Source organism: Bacillus rossius, chromosome 1, assembly GCF_032445375.1.
Source record: "Bacillus rossius redtenbacheri isolate Brsri chromosome 1, Brsri_v3, whole genome shotgun sequence".
In the NCBI taxonomy this organism is placed as follows: Eukaryota; Metazoa; Arthropoda; class Insecta; order Phasmatodea; family Bacillidae; genus Bacillus; species Bacillus rossius.
Genome location: NC_086330.1, coordinates 73,559,280 through 73,577,065, shown reverse-complemented (window position 1 = coordinate 73,577,065; position 17,786 = coordinate 73,559,280). Strand labels below are relative to the sequence as shown.

General features: G+C 34.0%; 1 protein-coding gene across 2 annotated transcripts in view; it reads left to right on the top strand.

Moving 5' to 3' along the window:
- The window catches only part of LOC134537713 (calcium-transporting ATPase type 2C member 1), a 104,625-nt gene that overhangs the window by 60,319 nt on the left and 26,520 nt on the right, over nucleotides 1–17,786 (top strand). For both annotated transcript variants that reach the window (XM_063378455.1, XM_063378465.1), the window contains exons 15-17: nucleotides 2,573–2,721; nucleotides 9,108–9,274; nucleotides 12,196–12,381. In XM_063378455.1, coding sequence (XP_063234525.1) covers nucleotides 2,573–2,721; nucleotides 9,108–9,274; nucleotides 12,196–12,381 — 502 coding nt within the window. The remainder of the gene's footprint in view (nucleotides 1–2,572; nucleotides 2,722–9,107; nucleotides 9,275–12,195; nucleotides 12,382–17,786) is intronic.

Sequence of the window (17,786 nt, the reverse complement as noted above, 5' to 3'; positions counted from 1 at the left end):
TTTAAAATAGTGTGGACTGTGGGTTACATAAGGTTAGCTAAATTAAAAATACTATAAAATAGTAAGGACAGGTGTTCAGGTTAAAGTAGCTACCTTTTAAATTTGTAGTTCTGAACTAACATGATTTAAGTTGTTTTAAAGTAGATATTGCAGCTCCAACCAGCTGTTGTCACAATTTAATGCTAGTTTTAATGTACCTAACCTAACTAATCACTAAAACTTTAAACTATGTACTTGTATTACAATGCCTTAGAGGAGAACTTGAAAACATGTCAGGAACAAAAAAATTTGAATTGTGAATTTTTTGGACAATAGGCTCTTCAGAATTACATTAAGACTATCGAGTTGTCTTAGAAACCAGTTGAATTAAATTAAATTAAATTTTTAAAAAAATCTGTGTGCAGTATAATCTAGCAACTTTAGTACATACTCAAAATGCACTTCACAGATTTTTTAGTTTTATATTTTTTCAAAAAACAGCCATCGTCATCTTCTATTACTTTTTTTAGTGCTATTAAATAGACGTGCCAAAAATCACAAGCATAAACTATAACCTTACTAAAATAAAAGGAAAACTAACAGAACATTAAATCTGTATTTATTTTTTTTATTCTGCCATATTCTGGTTGGAAACAAATGTTGTGACTTCAAAACAGTCATGCTCAGGCATTTTCAAGCATTATGTCAAGATTTTCTTTATAAAAAAAATTACCTACATGTAAATGAAACATTAACTTTTGTTATGGACAAAAATAATGCCATCCATCATTTTTACTAGAGAGTTTCTAGATAGTTACTTGATAGGAATAGAAGATACACGGTGCAACATTTTTGTATTGATGCCGAACAGCAGTTCCTGACAATGTTTTCTATTCATAGTTTGTTCGCTATATAATAAAGCGATTATGTAGAGCAACTGAAATGGCATCTTTTGTAGTGTTCTGAAAAGTAAATAGCAGAATGAACTTTTTTTGGAAAGTGTAACTGTTAAAATTAACCTACTTAAAGCAAACTTTGAAAATATAAATACGCAATTATGCTGTGAAGTATTAGCAACATAATAGTACGTGATTTTATGATCGTTGCTCATGTAAAATATGTATAAAGTGGTTGGCTCACCTGAGCTCAACAAGGGTGCGAGAACAGGTGGGTACGTGCACAGCAGCAAAGAGCATAATTCTTTTTCAATCACAGCTATCATTATTATGCAAATACATATTACAGTCCACAGAATAGATTATGACCTTGACACTATATTTATGCAGCTGCTGTAGACATGTTCTATTCCTGCTGTCATTTCCTTGGGATGCTATCCTATCAATAAACAATACACGATTAATAGCAATCATTAAAAGAGTATAGGATTAAAAAAGATCAAACCTTTAAGCCATATAGGTATGTTTTAATAAAGACTTCCACCACCTTAGTAACTTAACTTTGCAAACTAGCTTGCTCTTAGTACTTGTGTACGATGCTAGTTTTACTTGGTGAGTATCCACTTCTGAATTAAACAACTCTTGGCTAGATTGTTAACCAACACATGTACTTGCTAGCCAAGTCTCACTGTACTTATTCATCAATCTGTAGTTATTTTTACTGGCATTACTATTATGAAATGTCTGTTCATTTAACTTGATCTGGACTCGTGAACAGTACTGCACTGCCGGAAGGATTGATGGACGAAATCATTGTCAGTCTCCTTATGAATTGATACTGACTGCTGTCCTTGCATTACCGGCAAGGTCCGGCTCGTTCAAGCAGCTACTCACTGGCTGGCTTGTATCATGGTCCGGCCGCCGACAGCAACTTGCTCCAGTTCCTACATGACGACACCGGCACGTTCGTGACTTACTGACATAGTGTTGCTCCTTGACTCAAGGTCGAAGTAAAGTGACTGGTCGCACCTCGAGCCTTATGTATACCCCTAGCTCAGACTGTTTCATGTATGGTGAAGTGTTTGAGAATGTTATTTTACCGCCCGGGCCTCGGACACATCCATTAACCTAGGGCGAGGCTGTACCGCATCATCGCAGACTTGCTCACTGAGCCCCGGTCAGGTTTCCATGCAACAAGATGCCGGGAAAACCATAACAGTCGCACGCGCTGTTACAAATTTATAAGATAAAGATTGTCCAGTACAGTGAACTTGACTTTAGAGTTGAGTCCAGCTTCAGCTACTCACTCAAATCTGCTTGAGTTTTCGAGTCTCATTCCATCTCTCATTTTGTCAAACATTTATTTATTTTATTCTTTACAGCTTTTAATTTTTTTGAGAAAAATGTAATAAGATAACTATACTTTTGCAGTTTAAAAGTAGGTATAAATCATTTATGGGAAATTTTTTTTGTTTCTTGCTGTAATTGTAATGTGACTTTTAACGTATTTAAAAACTAACCCTGAGAAATTATGATTCACTCTACTATTACTGCAAACACTTACATAGTTTTGTTACAGTACATGGTCACTGTTATGAGTTAAAATAGGTAATTTAATACAGTAGTACTTGTATACACATTTCGGGGCCTTGTCCCTTCGCTGTTCTTGCACAATGTGTTTTGTCTATTGTTTGCAGCGGCGATGGTTGGATTAGACACTATCCACTCACAGGTACTGTCTGGGGATCAGATAGACCTCATGTCAGACCACCAGCTGGAGCAGTGTGTCAATGACGTCAGCGTCTTCTACCGGGTCACACCTCGTCATAAGCTCTGCATCGTTAAGGTACGAGGTGGCTGTCTTGTCTTTGATACATAGTTCGTAGATCACACATTCATTTTCATGAAAACCTTCATGTTTCAACTTCGTTGTACCCTTCAAAGAATTTTAGGAAGGAAGCTTATATTATCTACACTCCTTTTTTGGGACCTCATATCCAAAAATAAGTGTGATTTATATTGGGAAAGAAATATTTTCTTATTTCTTGTGAAATGCATGGTAGGCCGTACCACACCCTTTTCACTCTCATAAGTAACAACTTTCTGAACAAGCAGTATTTTCCACGGCTAGTTCACTCAAGCCCTGTTTATGTTTAAAATAACATTTTTTAGCTAGGTTTTAGCATGTTCAATAACTAGGGGCCGGAAAAATTCGCAATTTGCGATAGATGCGATTTTTTGCGAATTTTGAGGTTAGATGCGATTTTTTTACTAATTGTTGTTATAAATGCTATATTTGTGAAATCGCAGTACAATTCCCATTATCGGGCGAAAAACCACTATAGAATGCTACAAAACGGCTTGAACACACATTCCTCAAAGTATTGTTTTTGAAAATAACCACCATAACACTATTACCGTAAACAATAGCTTCTGGCAAGGCTTGTTGAAGGAATAAAATCTGAATCCTAACCTTAATTTATAAAACATTCCTTAACCAAATATCACGCATGATAGTATAGAATAAGTAATTTTGTAAATTTAGTGTTTACGATTTACTCAAGTTACCGTTGAATGTTTAGAAAAGAATGTTCACACTACTTATCGACGCAGTTATTTTGTTTTGTTAGATCACATCACGTTCGCCTGCGTTCGCCATTGCCTGTTCATGAAGAGTATCCAACCTAACAAAACAAAACTTCCCGGGAAGCACATCACGGAAACCAACAACCTATAAAATATCTAGGTCGTTGACGGGATCGTAGTAAACTTGCAAAGATAAAAATGAAAATATTTAAATGCTGAAAACTACTACAAATATTTTAGTGTGAGGTTTTTTACATTTGTTGATAATCACTTTAGTCTTTTTTTTTTTCTGATCAATATTTTACATAGAGACAAATCATACATTTTGTGGTGCACGTTTAGCATACTGAAGTTGGCAAACTTGAATTGTCGGTTTGTTTTCATCTGAAATTACTAGTCATTGATAAGGGAGGGGATAGATGGATATCTTCCATAGAGCAAACATTGACAGTGCTTACAGCGCTCCTGGTGGCTGGACCTCGAACTAAACCAAAAAAAACTACTGTGGCGGGCAGTTCAAAATGCACTATTGAGACTTGCATTCCAACTCCATCAATGAATTTGCTTAACTGTAAGAACCAATGAGTAATTAAATTTTACAAACAATACATTCCATTTACCGTGTATACACAATAAATGAATGTCCTGTTTGCAAATTTTATTAAACATGGCCATAAATTGTTAGAAGGAAAACAACATTAAAAAAACATTATGAGTTGAATTACAAGCCTTAACAGTGCATTTTGAACTGCCCACCACATGTGTGCATGTAAATTGTTAGTTGAGATAAAATATTGTAATAACTTTACTAAAACAAAAATAGGTATATATGATACTGGTGACTACAAAAACAAGCATTAAGATTGTACATTTGCAACAGCATAGAGCAAACATATTGCCAAATGTATAAAGCAGCAACTAGACAACTGTATACAATATAATTTATTTATTGGAATGTAAATATAACTGGCAAAAAATGTTTCATCATTTATTGACATTGCAGAATTGTAAAATACATAGTTAGTACCTACACTATAAATGATATGATGTACTGTGCCATAAAAGCACAAATTCTATCAAGAAACTGTGATTGTACTGAATTTTAATTTTTTATTTCTTATTTTGATATTGTTGCGCAAATAATGAGTAAAAAAAAAAAAAATTTGTGAGTTCCTACTATTCATCCTTTGTCTCGGTTTGTTAGGTCAGGTCAGTTACATTATAAATACTTTAAAACTAAACAACCATTAAAATAAATTCATATTATTTTTAATGTCCGCTTAGTTTGAAAGTATTTATAATGTAACTGACCTGACCTAATAGACCATTTTAATTAATTAGGCATTCACAAACACACGGCAAAATAAAAAATGGCGACAGTCGAATGATTGGACAGGTCTTGTATTGCAAAATAAGAACGGCGATATCTCCTAAAGTATTTGGAATTTCTTATCTCCGCCGGGTTTAATGAAAAGAGGAAGTTAAAGAGCATATAATAAAAGTATTTTCGGATTTATTTATTTATTTTTTTTTCACAAATACCGCCCAACTACCTACAATTTACCGGGAGGGTTTTCGAAAAACATAAAAATTGCAATAACTCCCATAATATGATGAATATCACATCTGATGGAGCAAATAATAAATTGTAGTGAAAACACAATTCTTTTTTGTCCAAACTTATTTTTTTATACAACCAACCATGATTGCTAGGGGTAGAAAAACAGGGTTTCCTGGACCAAAAAAATTCATAACTCCCTCATTAGGCAATCTATCAAAACCATTTAATTTTTTGATTATTCATATAATTTTTATCTGAAACTTTTATCAAAAACAATTTGTGATAATTCAAAACATTGCAGAAAGGGGTTTAAAAAACTGGGGTTGAATATAAATAAGAATTCGTAAGTACAGGACTATGTAAGATTTTAAATACAATCTTATTTATTACTAAACATTGAATTATTGTGTACAACTTTCGTCTGAAACAGTTTTTTTATACGATCAAATTTATTGCAAGGGGAGAAAGAACAGGGGTTCAAGAACAAAAAAATTCATAACTCCCCCATTAGGCACACTATCAAAACCGTTTGAATTGTTTATAAATCTAATAATTTGTATCTAAATCTGTTACATGAAACAATTTTTGATAATACGAACAATTGCTGAAAGGGGTTGAAAAAACATGCCAACATGAACGAATACATTTGTAGTAACAGAAACAGATGATACTAGGGCATAACTTGATATTACTAACCTGGCAATAGGAGGGCTTCATATCCTGTAGACTTTGTAAATAAATGCTCATTACTAATTAGAGCTAATTTTGGCGAAGCAATCACACGTTTCCAGTGCTGAAATCTTTCCACGTCACAAACACGAGGAAATCTGTGATGGGTTTCAGTCCTGTTTTGACAACCCGGCACACAGCAGTTTTTAGTGTAGTACATATTGACAACGCAAATACGACAAAAACACTAAATATAAATTACACGATCAACAGGAATAAGCTAACCTAAACTGTGCACAGTTCATAAGCATTTAAGCGGGAAATAATGTCAGTCAACGTAAACAAAACAGACTACTAGCGCTCAAATGCACTCACGTGGGTGTACCTCGAACTAATTACACTGTAAGCGGTTTTCCCATAAGAGATAGCCCGCCATGTTACTAGTGCTCAAACATTTGTTTACAAATACTGTTTAATGATTTTGGTTTGTGTTAAAATTCGTCATAATGGGTAGAACCACTATTACAACTTCTTGTATTGTTATGTAATTTTAATATCTTAAGCAAATTTCTCAAAAATAGATGCTAATTTTCAACATCATAAATGCTAATTTAGTAATTTTGTAATAAATAGATGCTAATTTTTCCAGGCCCTATCAATAACATTTCACTATGTTCTTAATTTTAAAATAGTAAAACCATATGTAGTCCAGAGTTAGCCAGAAAAGTCCTATTCCACGTACTCACTACCATGTTTTCTCGCATAATTGTCGCAAATTTTATTCTAAAATCACGTTTGAAAAGTAGGGGTGCGACGATTATGCGGAAAAAAAAAATTTTGATAGGTAAAGTTATTCATGAAAACAAAACCCGTTCATGGAAAGTACATTTATTTTTAAAAAAAAGGTGGATTATACAAGAGCACGCCAAACAATTTATATTAATGATTCATTAAACAAAATGGAAAAAGACTAAAACCTTTCTTCAACTTTAAATAGAAAACCCAAACTGTAACGCGAACGCAGGCCACTTGATCTGCGACGTGAACTAACGCGTTTCTATTGCCGTAGTACACATTTACCACGAAAGAATGCGGGCCATCAAATGTTGTTAACTCGGCACTCGACAGATAGCGCACGCTGCATGCAATCGGCGAGATATCGATATTCGACTACGTGCGAGCGCTCTATACGGGAAGTAATATAACCAAACATGAATGATGCCAACTAGCGCTGGCTACATGTTCATAAGCTGTACACCGCGGCGACACAGACGATCAGATAAAGAAAATAACGTTTAAAAACGTCTTTAAAAGAAAATTTACACGTCAGACAACTTTGTATTTCCGTTAATTAAGTAAGTAAGTGGTAATGTCCGAATAAATATTATATTTCTACTTTAAAATACATCGTTTTATACGGAAAAGATATCTACACCGGTACACCGTGGCGACGCAGACGATCAGATAAAGATAATAACATTTAAAAAGTCTTTAAAAGAAAATTTACACATCAGACAGCTTTGTATTTCCATTAATTAAATAAGTGGTAATTTCCGAATAAATATTAGATTTCTACTTTAAAATACATTGTTTTATACGGAAAAGATACTTACACAAAGCGCTCGGCATCTAATAGCGGGACCAAAAACATAATTTGACGTTTAGGCGAGAAGTATTTTATCCCAATTTTGACTGCCAAAAATATCAGTGCAACGATTATGCAATAAAAGAGGTTATCTTGTGACCTAGAAACATCATACTTCCCTTATTCATTCTGCAGTTATGTTAATATATCACATTCTCACACTTCACTAGTGACAAAATATGTCGCACTCTTCATATTAACTTTATCTTTCCCAAAAAACATTCCATTACCCTCTCAACTTGGCTATGACAAAGGGAAGGGTGATTGTTAGGGGTATGCAAAATTTGCATTTGCGATAAAACAATTCTTTACGCGAATTTTGACATTTTAAAGCGAATAATCACGAATTTGCAATAAAATCATTTTTACGCGAATTTTAACAGTTTAAAACGAATAAACCCGATATCTACATTATAGGATACTATTTTTACGCGAATCTTAACGTTTGAAAACAAATAAACCCGATATCCATAACTATTTTTTTAAACTATGCTAAAAATACGTACTTCTGACGAATTCCGTAACGTAGGCCTAACCTGGTGCAGAATTACAGATTTAGTAAATCAACACGGCCGCCATAATTCAACTAGAGTACGATGCGCTGCTTCCTCTCACACGCGAACATGTGACGATGTTTTTAGTATTTATGGTAAGAAAAACGGTGTAAACATGTATAGAGGCGAAATTTAATGTTTTGAATAACTTGAACGATGTAAGCAAAGACTTGAGTATAGTTTGATACACTTGTACACAAAACATCAAACAAATACGCAGTAACTTCACAACACGTCGTTACTCGCTGAGCTCACACAATGATGATCAGCAGCAGCAGTGCTGCTGGCAGCCGATAGGCTGCGTGCGCAGTCACGCTCACGCACACTCACACAAAGTCACAACAAAACAAAGCCGTTTACGGCCGTGCCTGCGCGTGGTTGAATACGACGAACTTGTAAACGGTATGAATTGAACTTGCCTGGCGTGGTAGTTGTGCTCTAATACTTTGTGGCGTAGGCCTACATACTTATCCGAAGTAATAAATAGTTTTAACAAAAATGTGTTAATTTACCGTAATTACTTTTGTTGACAAAATTGCCGAAACCTGCTACAGTAAGTATTTAAATAAGAATTGAGAAATGACTTCTCCAAATACTGGACATTCAATTTCAATTATACCTTTTTAATGTCATCTTTTTTAATATTAAGTTGTTAGTATTTGGTGTGTATTAAGTAGATATTAAAACAATTTTCATGACACTTGAGATATGAAATTGGTATTACTGTTATCCATTTTGGTAGTCAAAATAACCTCCCTTTCAGAGAAAAATACTGATTTTCCAGAAAAATAACCTCGAATTCTGTGAACAAATAAACACGAAAAGTGCATACCCCTAGTGATTGTACATGGAGTTTTTTCCCCTCTCTCTTTACTTGGGAAAAGGCCAACAAGCATTTATGGATTTAGATTCTTGTAAATATAGTAAATTTCCAATGCTTATTGAAAATATATTTACAGTATTATAAAGTAGTACAAACATTTAATGATACTGGGTAGCTGTTTCAATGCAATAAAAATGTTATATAAATTATTGGGTTATTTATTATTGATATTAGTTTTTTAGTGTTATAGGGTTAGATATTTGGCCATTATATTATAACTATCTAATGTAAGCTGTTTATAATTTTGTGTGAAAGAATGAGTTGATGTATTTTAACACAGAATCATTGCTCTGTGTTTTTAACCATGTTGCGTACGCTTGCTGTGTGCTTGCAGGCCTATCAGAGGAAAGGCCACATTGTGGGGATGACAGGAGATGGTGTCAATGATGGAGTGGCGCTCAAGAAGGCAGACATTGGCATTGCCATGGGGAAGAATGGCACAGACGTGTGCAAAGAGGCTGCAGACATGATCCTGGTCGATGATGATTTCAACACCATTATGTGAGTGTATTCCGCAGCTGTGTGTGAAAGGTCTTAAATCCCACATGTTCATGCTCAGTCCCATCGGATCAGAGACTTTGCAGAATTATTGAACGCCAATGTACAGTTTATAGGAGTACCAAATGAATCGAGACAAATAAATTCACAGTGGGTCTATAATGCTATTTAAAACAAGTTGCAATAAACTGCTCTATGACTATAGGAAATAAAAAAACAAATGAGTGTTGTTTTCTAAAAAAAATGCTTATATAAATGGTCCCAAAAATTTTAAAATATAACCCACTATAAAACTAACAGTGATGAAATGATGAATTCTGAGCGAACTATAAACTCCAGTAGTGCAGAACTGCTAGTTACCTGGCGACCAAGATCACCTGTCAGACTCCACATGGGTCGCATTTATAATGGGTCATAAAAATACAATTTTTTTCTTTGAGGGTCCCTCAGGTAAGAGTCACACCATATATCTGTCTACAGTAGAATACAAGTGAAATCTTTGTTCCTGTCTCAGCTTATTGGTGCATAAGAAATATGGCACTGGTGTTAACCCTGGATCCTCTTTCAGTTTTGTTTCTGGGCTACTTTATTACTGTGTAGAAGGGAGTGAGGCCAGCACACATTTCTCCACCTCGCCCCTACTGATTTAAGACCCCTCCCAATAACAAATGACAGCGTGTATCCCTTCCCCAGCTATTGTAATTTTTAAACCAGTCCTCTTCCAGAATAGAAAAAAGGCAGCAAGCTACCTTTTTTTTTTTTTTCAGTTTCTTTTATAAAAACTAGCAGGCAGGGCTTTGATGTGCTTTGGAGCACTGATGGCTGCAGTTTTGTCATGGAATGTTGTATTTGAAAGCTGAAGAATCTCATGCAAAAAACAATTATGTTGAGTCACATTTGCATAGAGCGCTGGCAGGCGTAACACAATGGCCCCATTCATACATAGTGCTTTTCACGCACTGCTCAGATATTTTAACTAAACAATATATACTTACTCCTAACATCTTATATATTATTTCTCTAGCCTGTTTTTCTGTCCATCGGCGAGATCTTCTTTATGCCTTTATCAAATTCCATGATTTACCCCTCATTTTAAAACTTATCCTGCTGGCTAATGACGAAAAATAGATCCACAGTCTAAAAATGTACCGCTTCTCTTAAATTTGGGATTTAAAATGATCTAAGAGGAGGTCATTTAATGGATGCGTTGATTTTTCGATAGATATTAAATCGGATATCCACTTGAGACATCAGTATTTACATATTTATTTTTTAAGTTGCACTTCCGTCATAATAAACAGAACTTATGATAAAGAAATTTTAGAGGATCCTTCAACTTAACCAAAAAATTCCACCAAAAAACCACTTAACCAAAACTTCTGGCACGTTAGACTTTTCTTATAAGTAAGTACTTTTGAAATTACTGTTGATATTTTGTATCACAAACATAACCTACAAACATAACCTCTTACATTTACTTTTCATAGAATCAGTTAGTATTGAAGATACGTACAGCCAAAAAGTGAACGATGATTACATCATCAATTCCAACATTGTATTTAAAGAGGTTTTGTAAACACGTATATTATTGGTATGCTTGAATATAATACTTCTGTAAAAAATTGTGTAACAGCTATTTGTACTGATGTGTTCAATTACATGTCTTCTTTTCTACAAACACCCGTTTACTTTTTTCTATTCTTCTTCAAAATGTAATTTCTCCCAAATTTTTAAAGAATGGAATGCCACACAAAACGATTTGGTGCGCACTGTGGAATTTTGGACGGGTCGACTATACTTATTAAAAACAAACACAGGAAATTTATTTACACACATACTCAAGACACACCGTAATTATAAATTTTTTTTAACCAAAGTTATAAATTTTCATAAGAATTGCACTACACTTTTTTAAACTAAAAATCGGCATAAAATATGTGACCCTTAAATGAGTAGGTAAATACAGTATGTTTATTTACAGCCATGTCTCAATGAGGAGATTCATATCATATGTATTGTCTTCTTGGCTTTCTCAAGATGAATGTGATATTGGAGCAGCAGCAGAAAGAATCCTTCCCTACCCTAAGTAAATATTCCGTTAGTGTAGCCTGCATGCATCCTGATATTTATAATGTGCTATGATCAGTCAAACTAGAAACACTAGGAGAGTGAGAATATTCATTAACCTGCAATAAGTAATGATATGGAGCACAGTAGCACAGTGGACTGGACTTGCATTCCAGCGGACTACAGTTTTAATCGTGGTCCGGCCTCTGTTTCCATTTTTCTTAGTTTCCTGGAAATATCTCTAGGTAAGGTCAAGGGTGTTTCCTTCTCCCATATACATTGTCTTTACTGTTGTTACCATCTAATAACTTCATCGACAAGGTGTTTAACCTTGATTAGAAAAAAATGAGTAATGAAAATGGATTTAATTGGTTAACCATAGCATGCATTTACATTTAATTAATATTTGTTTAATTGGCAAACCTAGTATAATTTTGATTAAAACAAAGTAAATGGGAGATTTGAAAAGAAGTGATTATATTCTCAAACCAGCTGAGGAATTGGACTAATCAAAATAGCATTCAAACTAGGCAATAATCATTTTCTAGTCCTCATTAGCAGTGTAGAGTGATTTAAAAATCTATTTTTATTTTAGTACAAGGACCTTATTGGAGGAGTGAATCCAGTGGAATTGGTAGGGAGGATCAGACCCTCTTCCTTCTGATACCACTTACACTGGGTAAGACAAATTATGGGGAAAACGTTTCAGAGCACAGGGGCCCTTCTTTCCCATGTGTGAAATTTGGGATTACCTCTGTCTCATTGTAGTATTCATATAATTTTTGGTAGCCAAATGATGTTAACATTTAGTAATTTTCTGGGCTGCGCATGATGGCATATGTTGCGATGTGTTTCAGCTCGGCGATCGAGGAAGGGAAGGGCATCTTCTACAACATTAGGAACTTTGTGAGGTTCCAGCTGAGCACCAGCATTGCCGCCCTCTCTCTGATAGCGCTGGCTACGCTCATGGGCATCCCCAACCCCCTCAACGCCATGCAGATACTCTGGATCAACATCATCATGGACGGCCCGCCGGCACAGAGGTTCGGCCCCTAGTGTAGAACTGTGCTTCAATCATGCCAAACTAATAGGCCTGTGTGACTAGTGAAAATTTCTAACACCAAACCCAAAAATTGTATTATTCATAATCAACGTGTAGTGATGCTGTTTATCACCTCATTTAACAATTTAAATTGAGGTTATGACTTATGAGTTATTGTTAGTCCTGTGTGAATATCTGTTTTTTAGTTCAAAACGAATATGAATACCAAATTATTCACAAAAATGAATATTAAATTCGAATAGTAAGAGTGAGAATTAAAATCCCACAAAAAATTCATTTTCACATTATGTAACAATTTGGGGAAAAGTAGACTAATAATACTAAAGTGAAAGGTTGGTTAGGTTAAGTTAGCTAAATATTTATTAGAAATTTATTTGTTAATAATTTAATTCTTATATAAATAATTGTTTTTTTTTTAGTTATGCAACTAACCTATCTCAACCTATTATAACCCAACCTAACCAACCAGTCATTCATTTCAGGTCCTATTCACCTTATTTTCACAATCTGCTACTCTAAATATTTATCCAGAAAATTTTTGCGAGCTGCAAAATACCGTGAAGTCCATGCATTCTCTTTAATGATAAACATGAATTTTTTTTTAAATGCTGTGTTCCCAATTAGTGAATTAATGAGCTCATACAGTATAACCCGGTTATAACGAATATGAAGGGAGTAGTTTATATGTTCACTATAGAGGGGAAACTTTATATCTGGGAAAACTTTTATATTGGCAATACATTCTCAAAAGCAAAATCTTAACTACACATAGGCCTAAGCCAAGAAAAGAACGAATGAAAATACTCAAAGCAACAGTTTTATGAGCAAATGCAGATATTTTTTTAAATGAACTACACTTTCTATTACCGAATGGTTCTTGGTAATCGGCATATTATCCTTTTTTCGGGCATTTAATACTCTGTGACATTATCGCAGCTTGAGAAAGAAGATTGTTCTGCTTGTTTAATATTGTACTTAATGTGGATGTTGCAATTCCCAGTTCCTTTGCTATTAACACGTGCGGGACAGTGGGGTTGGAGTCTCCCTTTTCAATAATGTCCAGTTTATCTCGCACATTTTTTACCGCGTTTTTCACCTTTTTTTATGTACGTATTTCTTATTGAAGCACATTTGCAGCTTAATAACACATAATTCTTTTTACCGTCAAAAGTAAATAAAGAAAAATAACGAGTGTGGTGCATCAAAGATTACTACGTATCATTTAGTATCGCAGTTGCTAAAGCTGGAACGAAATTTTCTCACTTTCTATGGAAACATTTTGTCCACAGAGTTCTATCTAGTGGTAGTCTTACGAACCTTTTCCGATCAAAATGTCCGAAACGTGAACAATAAAAATGAGACGTAAAAATATTGAATTCGCTGCTATAATGTACATACGTATTTGTGTGGCGGTAATTTATTTATAAGTTTGATAACATAATAAATGTACATGCGTTCGCCCATTCTTTAACTATTCAGGGAAAATTATTTTTTATTTTCACCAAACTGATCACCATTTTTGGCTACACGTAGCCTACCGAGGCCACTCGATTACGACTTGTTTATAATATGAACAGTGGACAATCGAGTAGTGATGGGCAGAACGGTTCTTTTGACCGAATCGGTTCTTTTGGATCAGTTCCGTGAAATGATTCGTTCTTTTCGTTCTTTTCTGTGTATGGGATCTGGCTCTTTTATCAGGTGACGTAACTCGTTCATCCTTTAGAGTATTAGCTACGTGTTTGCTTCCAGCCTCCCCTCGTTATTGCGTGGGTGGTTATATTTCTCTACTCTGCATGGGTAAATGAAATTTCAAACATCTAGTTGTATGCGGACTGTTAAAAAAATATTGACTATTGATCGCTGCAAATGCTTCCTGCAGTGATTCTCTATAATACGGGAGCATTAAATCTAAGAATGTTACGAAAGAGATTTTTCTTAACTTTAATTTGTAATCGCACTATAGCTAGTATTTGAACATTGCTTTTCGTGTCCAGTGAATCACAGTTGCGTATATGAAACAAGATTATTTATATTTTATTACTTTTTAAGTTACAAATATTAATATACAGGCTATTTACACTCTAGTGACAGTAAAGTGTTTACATTTAGACCAACATATTTAGAGAAAAAAGACAAAAATTTAATACTACTACACAATGAAGTAAATTAATTAACCCAATAATGGTAAGTGTGAACATTTGTAGTTACTTTCCCTGTTATTTTTAATTCATAACTTTTTTTTTTAGTTTTTTATTTCCAAATTTGTGTATGTGAATGTGAAAAAGCAATTTTAAACCACTACTTAACAGTTGACATTTTCAAGTATAGATACTTTTCATGTTACTCTATTTTATTTGATCAGTTATCGTTTGCTCTTGTGAACATGCGCACGCTGTGATTATTAATTCTTCAGACTCCTGACATTATGAATCATTTCACGAACGAATCAGACTGGGCGTGTGGCCGGTTCTCAACTCGTTCTCTCCGCGTTTTCGTTCTTCCGAATCTTTCAAGGTACCGGCTCTCAAAGAGCCGGTTCTTTACAACGCGAACGAATCGCAAGATTTCGTTCTCTCAAAGATTTGTTCTTTTTGAACGAATCGTTCACGAACGACCCATCACTACAATCGAGTAGCGTATTGCGGAGAAAAACTTTAATGTGATCCAGAATAGACGTTTTGTGAAAAAACTTTTAATTATATGAAAATATTTTAGATAAATGTGCATTATGTCGGCAAAATTTGTTCGTGGTACACGGGAAAACATATCAACATTGACAAAAGTTGTGCGCTATATCCAATAAATTAATACATAACCTCAAATCATTTTGACGGGACTGAGACGGAAATTCACAATAAACGGGAATTCATTATAGGCGGGTTCACTATAAACGGGTTCTACTTTATTTACATATTTAAGTCTTAGTTATTCACAAGTTTTTAACAGTAGCCATGTAAATTGTATTTTTTTTCAGCAATACTATAAACACAATTTCTGCTAATTTCATCTGGAATCTTAAACCATTATTTACATTATTTTATATATTTATGAGTCACAACTCTTTTTTGTCATAAATATATACAGGAAGTAAGCTGTTACTGTATCACATGGTGTTAGATCGATTGTGACTATTGATTTATATGCCGTTGAAACTATGGTGTTTACTTCTTTTAATGCCCATCTCAATGGAGTGTCCATGTTTTGTGGTGTTATAGTACATAGTAGATGTTGACATTTGTTAATTTTTTTCCCACTTTTGGTGCATGTGTTGAAAAGAATACAAATAATAGTTTTTTTTTCTTCAAGTTTGAACTTTGAAATGACATATATGCCTGTTTTGAATCATTCACGTGATCTTTCAGTTACTGTTTAGCAAAACAGTAGTGAAAAATAATTTTTAATACTTATTGCATGTTTAAAACATCATATTGTTAATGTTTTTTTTATGAAGTCCCATTTAAATATCAAAATGGTATTTATTAGTCCTGGGTGAATATTTGAAATATCGATAATGAAAAATAAACTATTTGTATTCAATTCGACCTAGAGTACTAACATTTTTAAATAACGAACATTAGTTTCCTTACGAATATTTGACATAGCATACCTAATTATTGTCTTGTACCAATGTTCACTGTTGAGGTTAAGTTATTTGTGCAATATAAATACCCGGTAAATATGTAGTTTAGCGGTATTTGCGGAAAAAAAATTGTAAAAATCAGAAAATACTTTAATTATATGCTCTTTCACTTCCTCTTTTTCATTAAACCCGACAGAGATAAGAAATTCCAAATACTTTAGGAGATATCACAGTTCTTATTTTGCAATACAAGACCTGTGCTATCATTAGACCGCCGCAAAGTTTTTATTTTGCCGTTTTCGTGAATGCCTAATTAATTAAAATGGTCGATTAGGTCAGGTCAGTTACATTATAAATACTTTCAAACTAAGCGAACATTAAAAATAATGTGAATTAATTTTAATGGTTGTTTAGTTTTAAAGTATTTATATTGTAACTGACCTGACCAAACAAACTGGGACAAAGGATGAACAGTAGGAACTCACGTAATTTTTTTTTTACTTATTACTTGCGCAACAATATCCAAATAACAAATAAAACATTAAAATTAGGGATGGTAAAATCAATTCTTCGATACCCCGATACCAACCAATTCTGTGAAATTAATCGAGAACCGAGGAAAAACGTCGATTATTTGCATTTTCAATTACCTAACGTAATCTTTGCGTCACAATTTATCTACAAACATACAAAAAATATGTGGTACTAGAATAAAAATGCCAAAACCAGCATAATATGCTTTCTAAAATAATTTTCCGTGCAAATTTTAAACATTCGGAAGTTTAGTGAAGATTTTTGCCCATTACTGTTCATAAAACGGCTATACACGTCTGTTTACAAACAAATATATACCCGTAATTTTAACTACATATTGTTTTTATTTACATAGAGTAACCATTTTATATTCCATGATAATTATTGGTAATAAAAAGGAATATAAAAATTTTATTGTATCCTCGCCGCAACGAAAATATGAGCGCCGAGGACTCGTACCAATAACATAATAAAACTGCGTAACGTAACGTACAAATGTACCATACCTTTAAACATTTTAAATCATTATATACTTATAATTGCCCCGACTGTTAATAGTTACACTTATTATATATTAGGCGTGTTAAGGTTATGATTGGCTTAGCACACAGCAACATATCACAAGATACCAAAGATGTAGTAGCCATAGAGTTTATCTCCATGGAGTAAATACACTTGCTACAGCTTGCTACCGTGCTGTATGGCACGATATAACAGTTTGCTACGAGGAAAAAAAAAGGGTGCTTTCATTCTATCACAATGGTCGTTGACGCGTTCAGTTTTACTGAATCAGTAATAGCTAGCATGTGGCCGCCGAATAAACTACCGTAAGGAAAGCAGCATCGGCAGAACGTAAACACGTACCTACTAAGTAAGTTATATTGATTGCAGCGACTTCACTTCGAATTTGTTGTATATCTGGAAGAATTTGTACTGTGCTGTTTAACATGCTTTAAACACATTGTATACTTCCGAGTGTTTACTATGTTTTTATTTATTAATTACGATCATGTCAAGTGAAGTCTGGGAGAATTTTTTTATTGATCTAAACGACAACAATTATGCAATTTGCCAAATTTGTAGTACAAAAATTTACGAGGTGGTGCTTCAAAAACAAATACAAACATGAAATAACATCTTGGAAAACGTTCTGCGTTTATTGAAGACTGCAGAATGGAATTTACTTGCCCATGTGTCTGACCTACTTAGCATTTTCAACCATGCTACACTTGCTGTTAGTTCTTCAACTGTGACTGCATCAGAGGTAA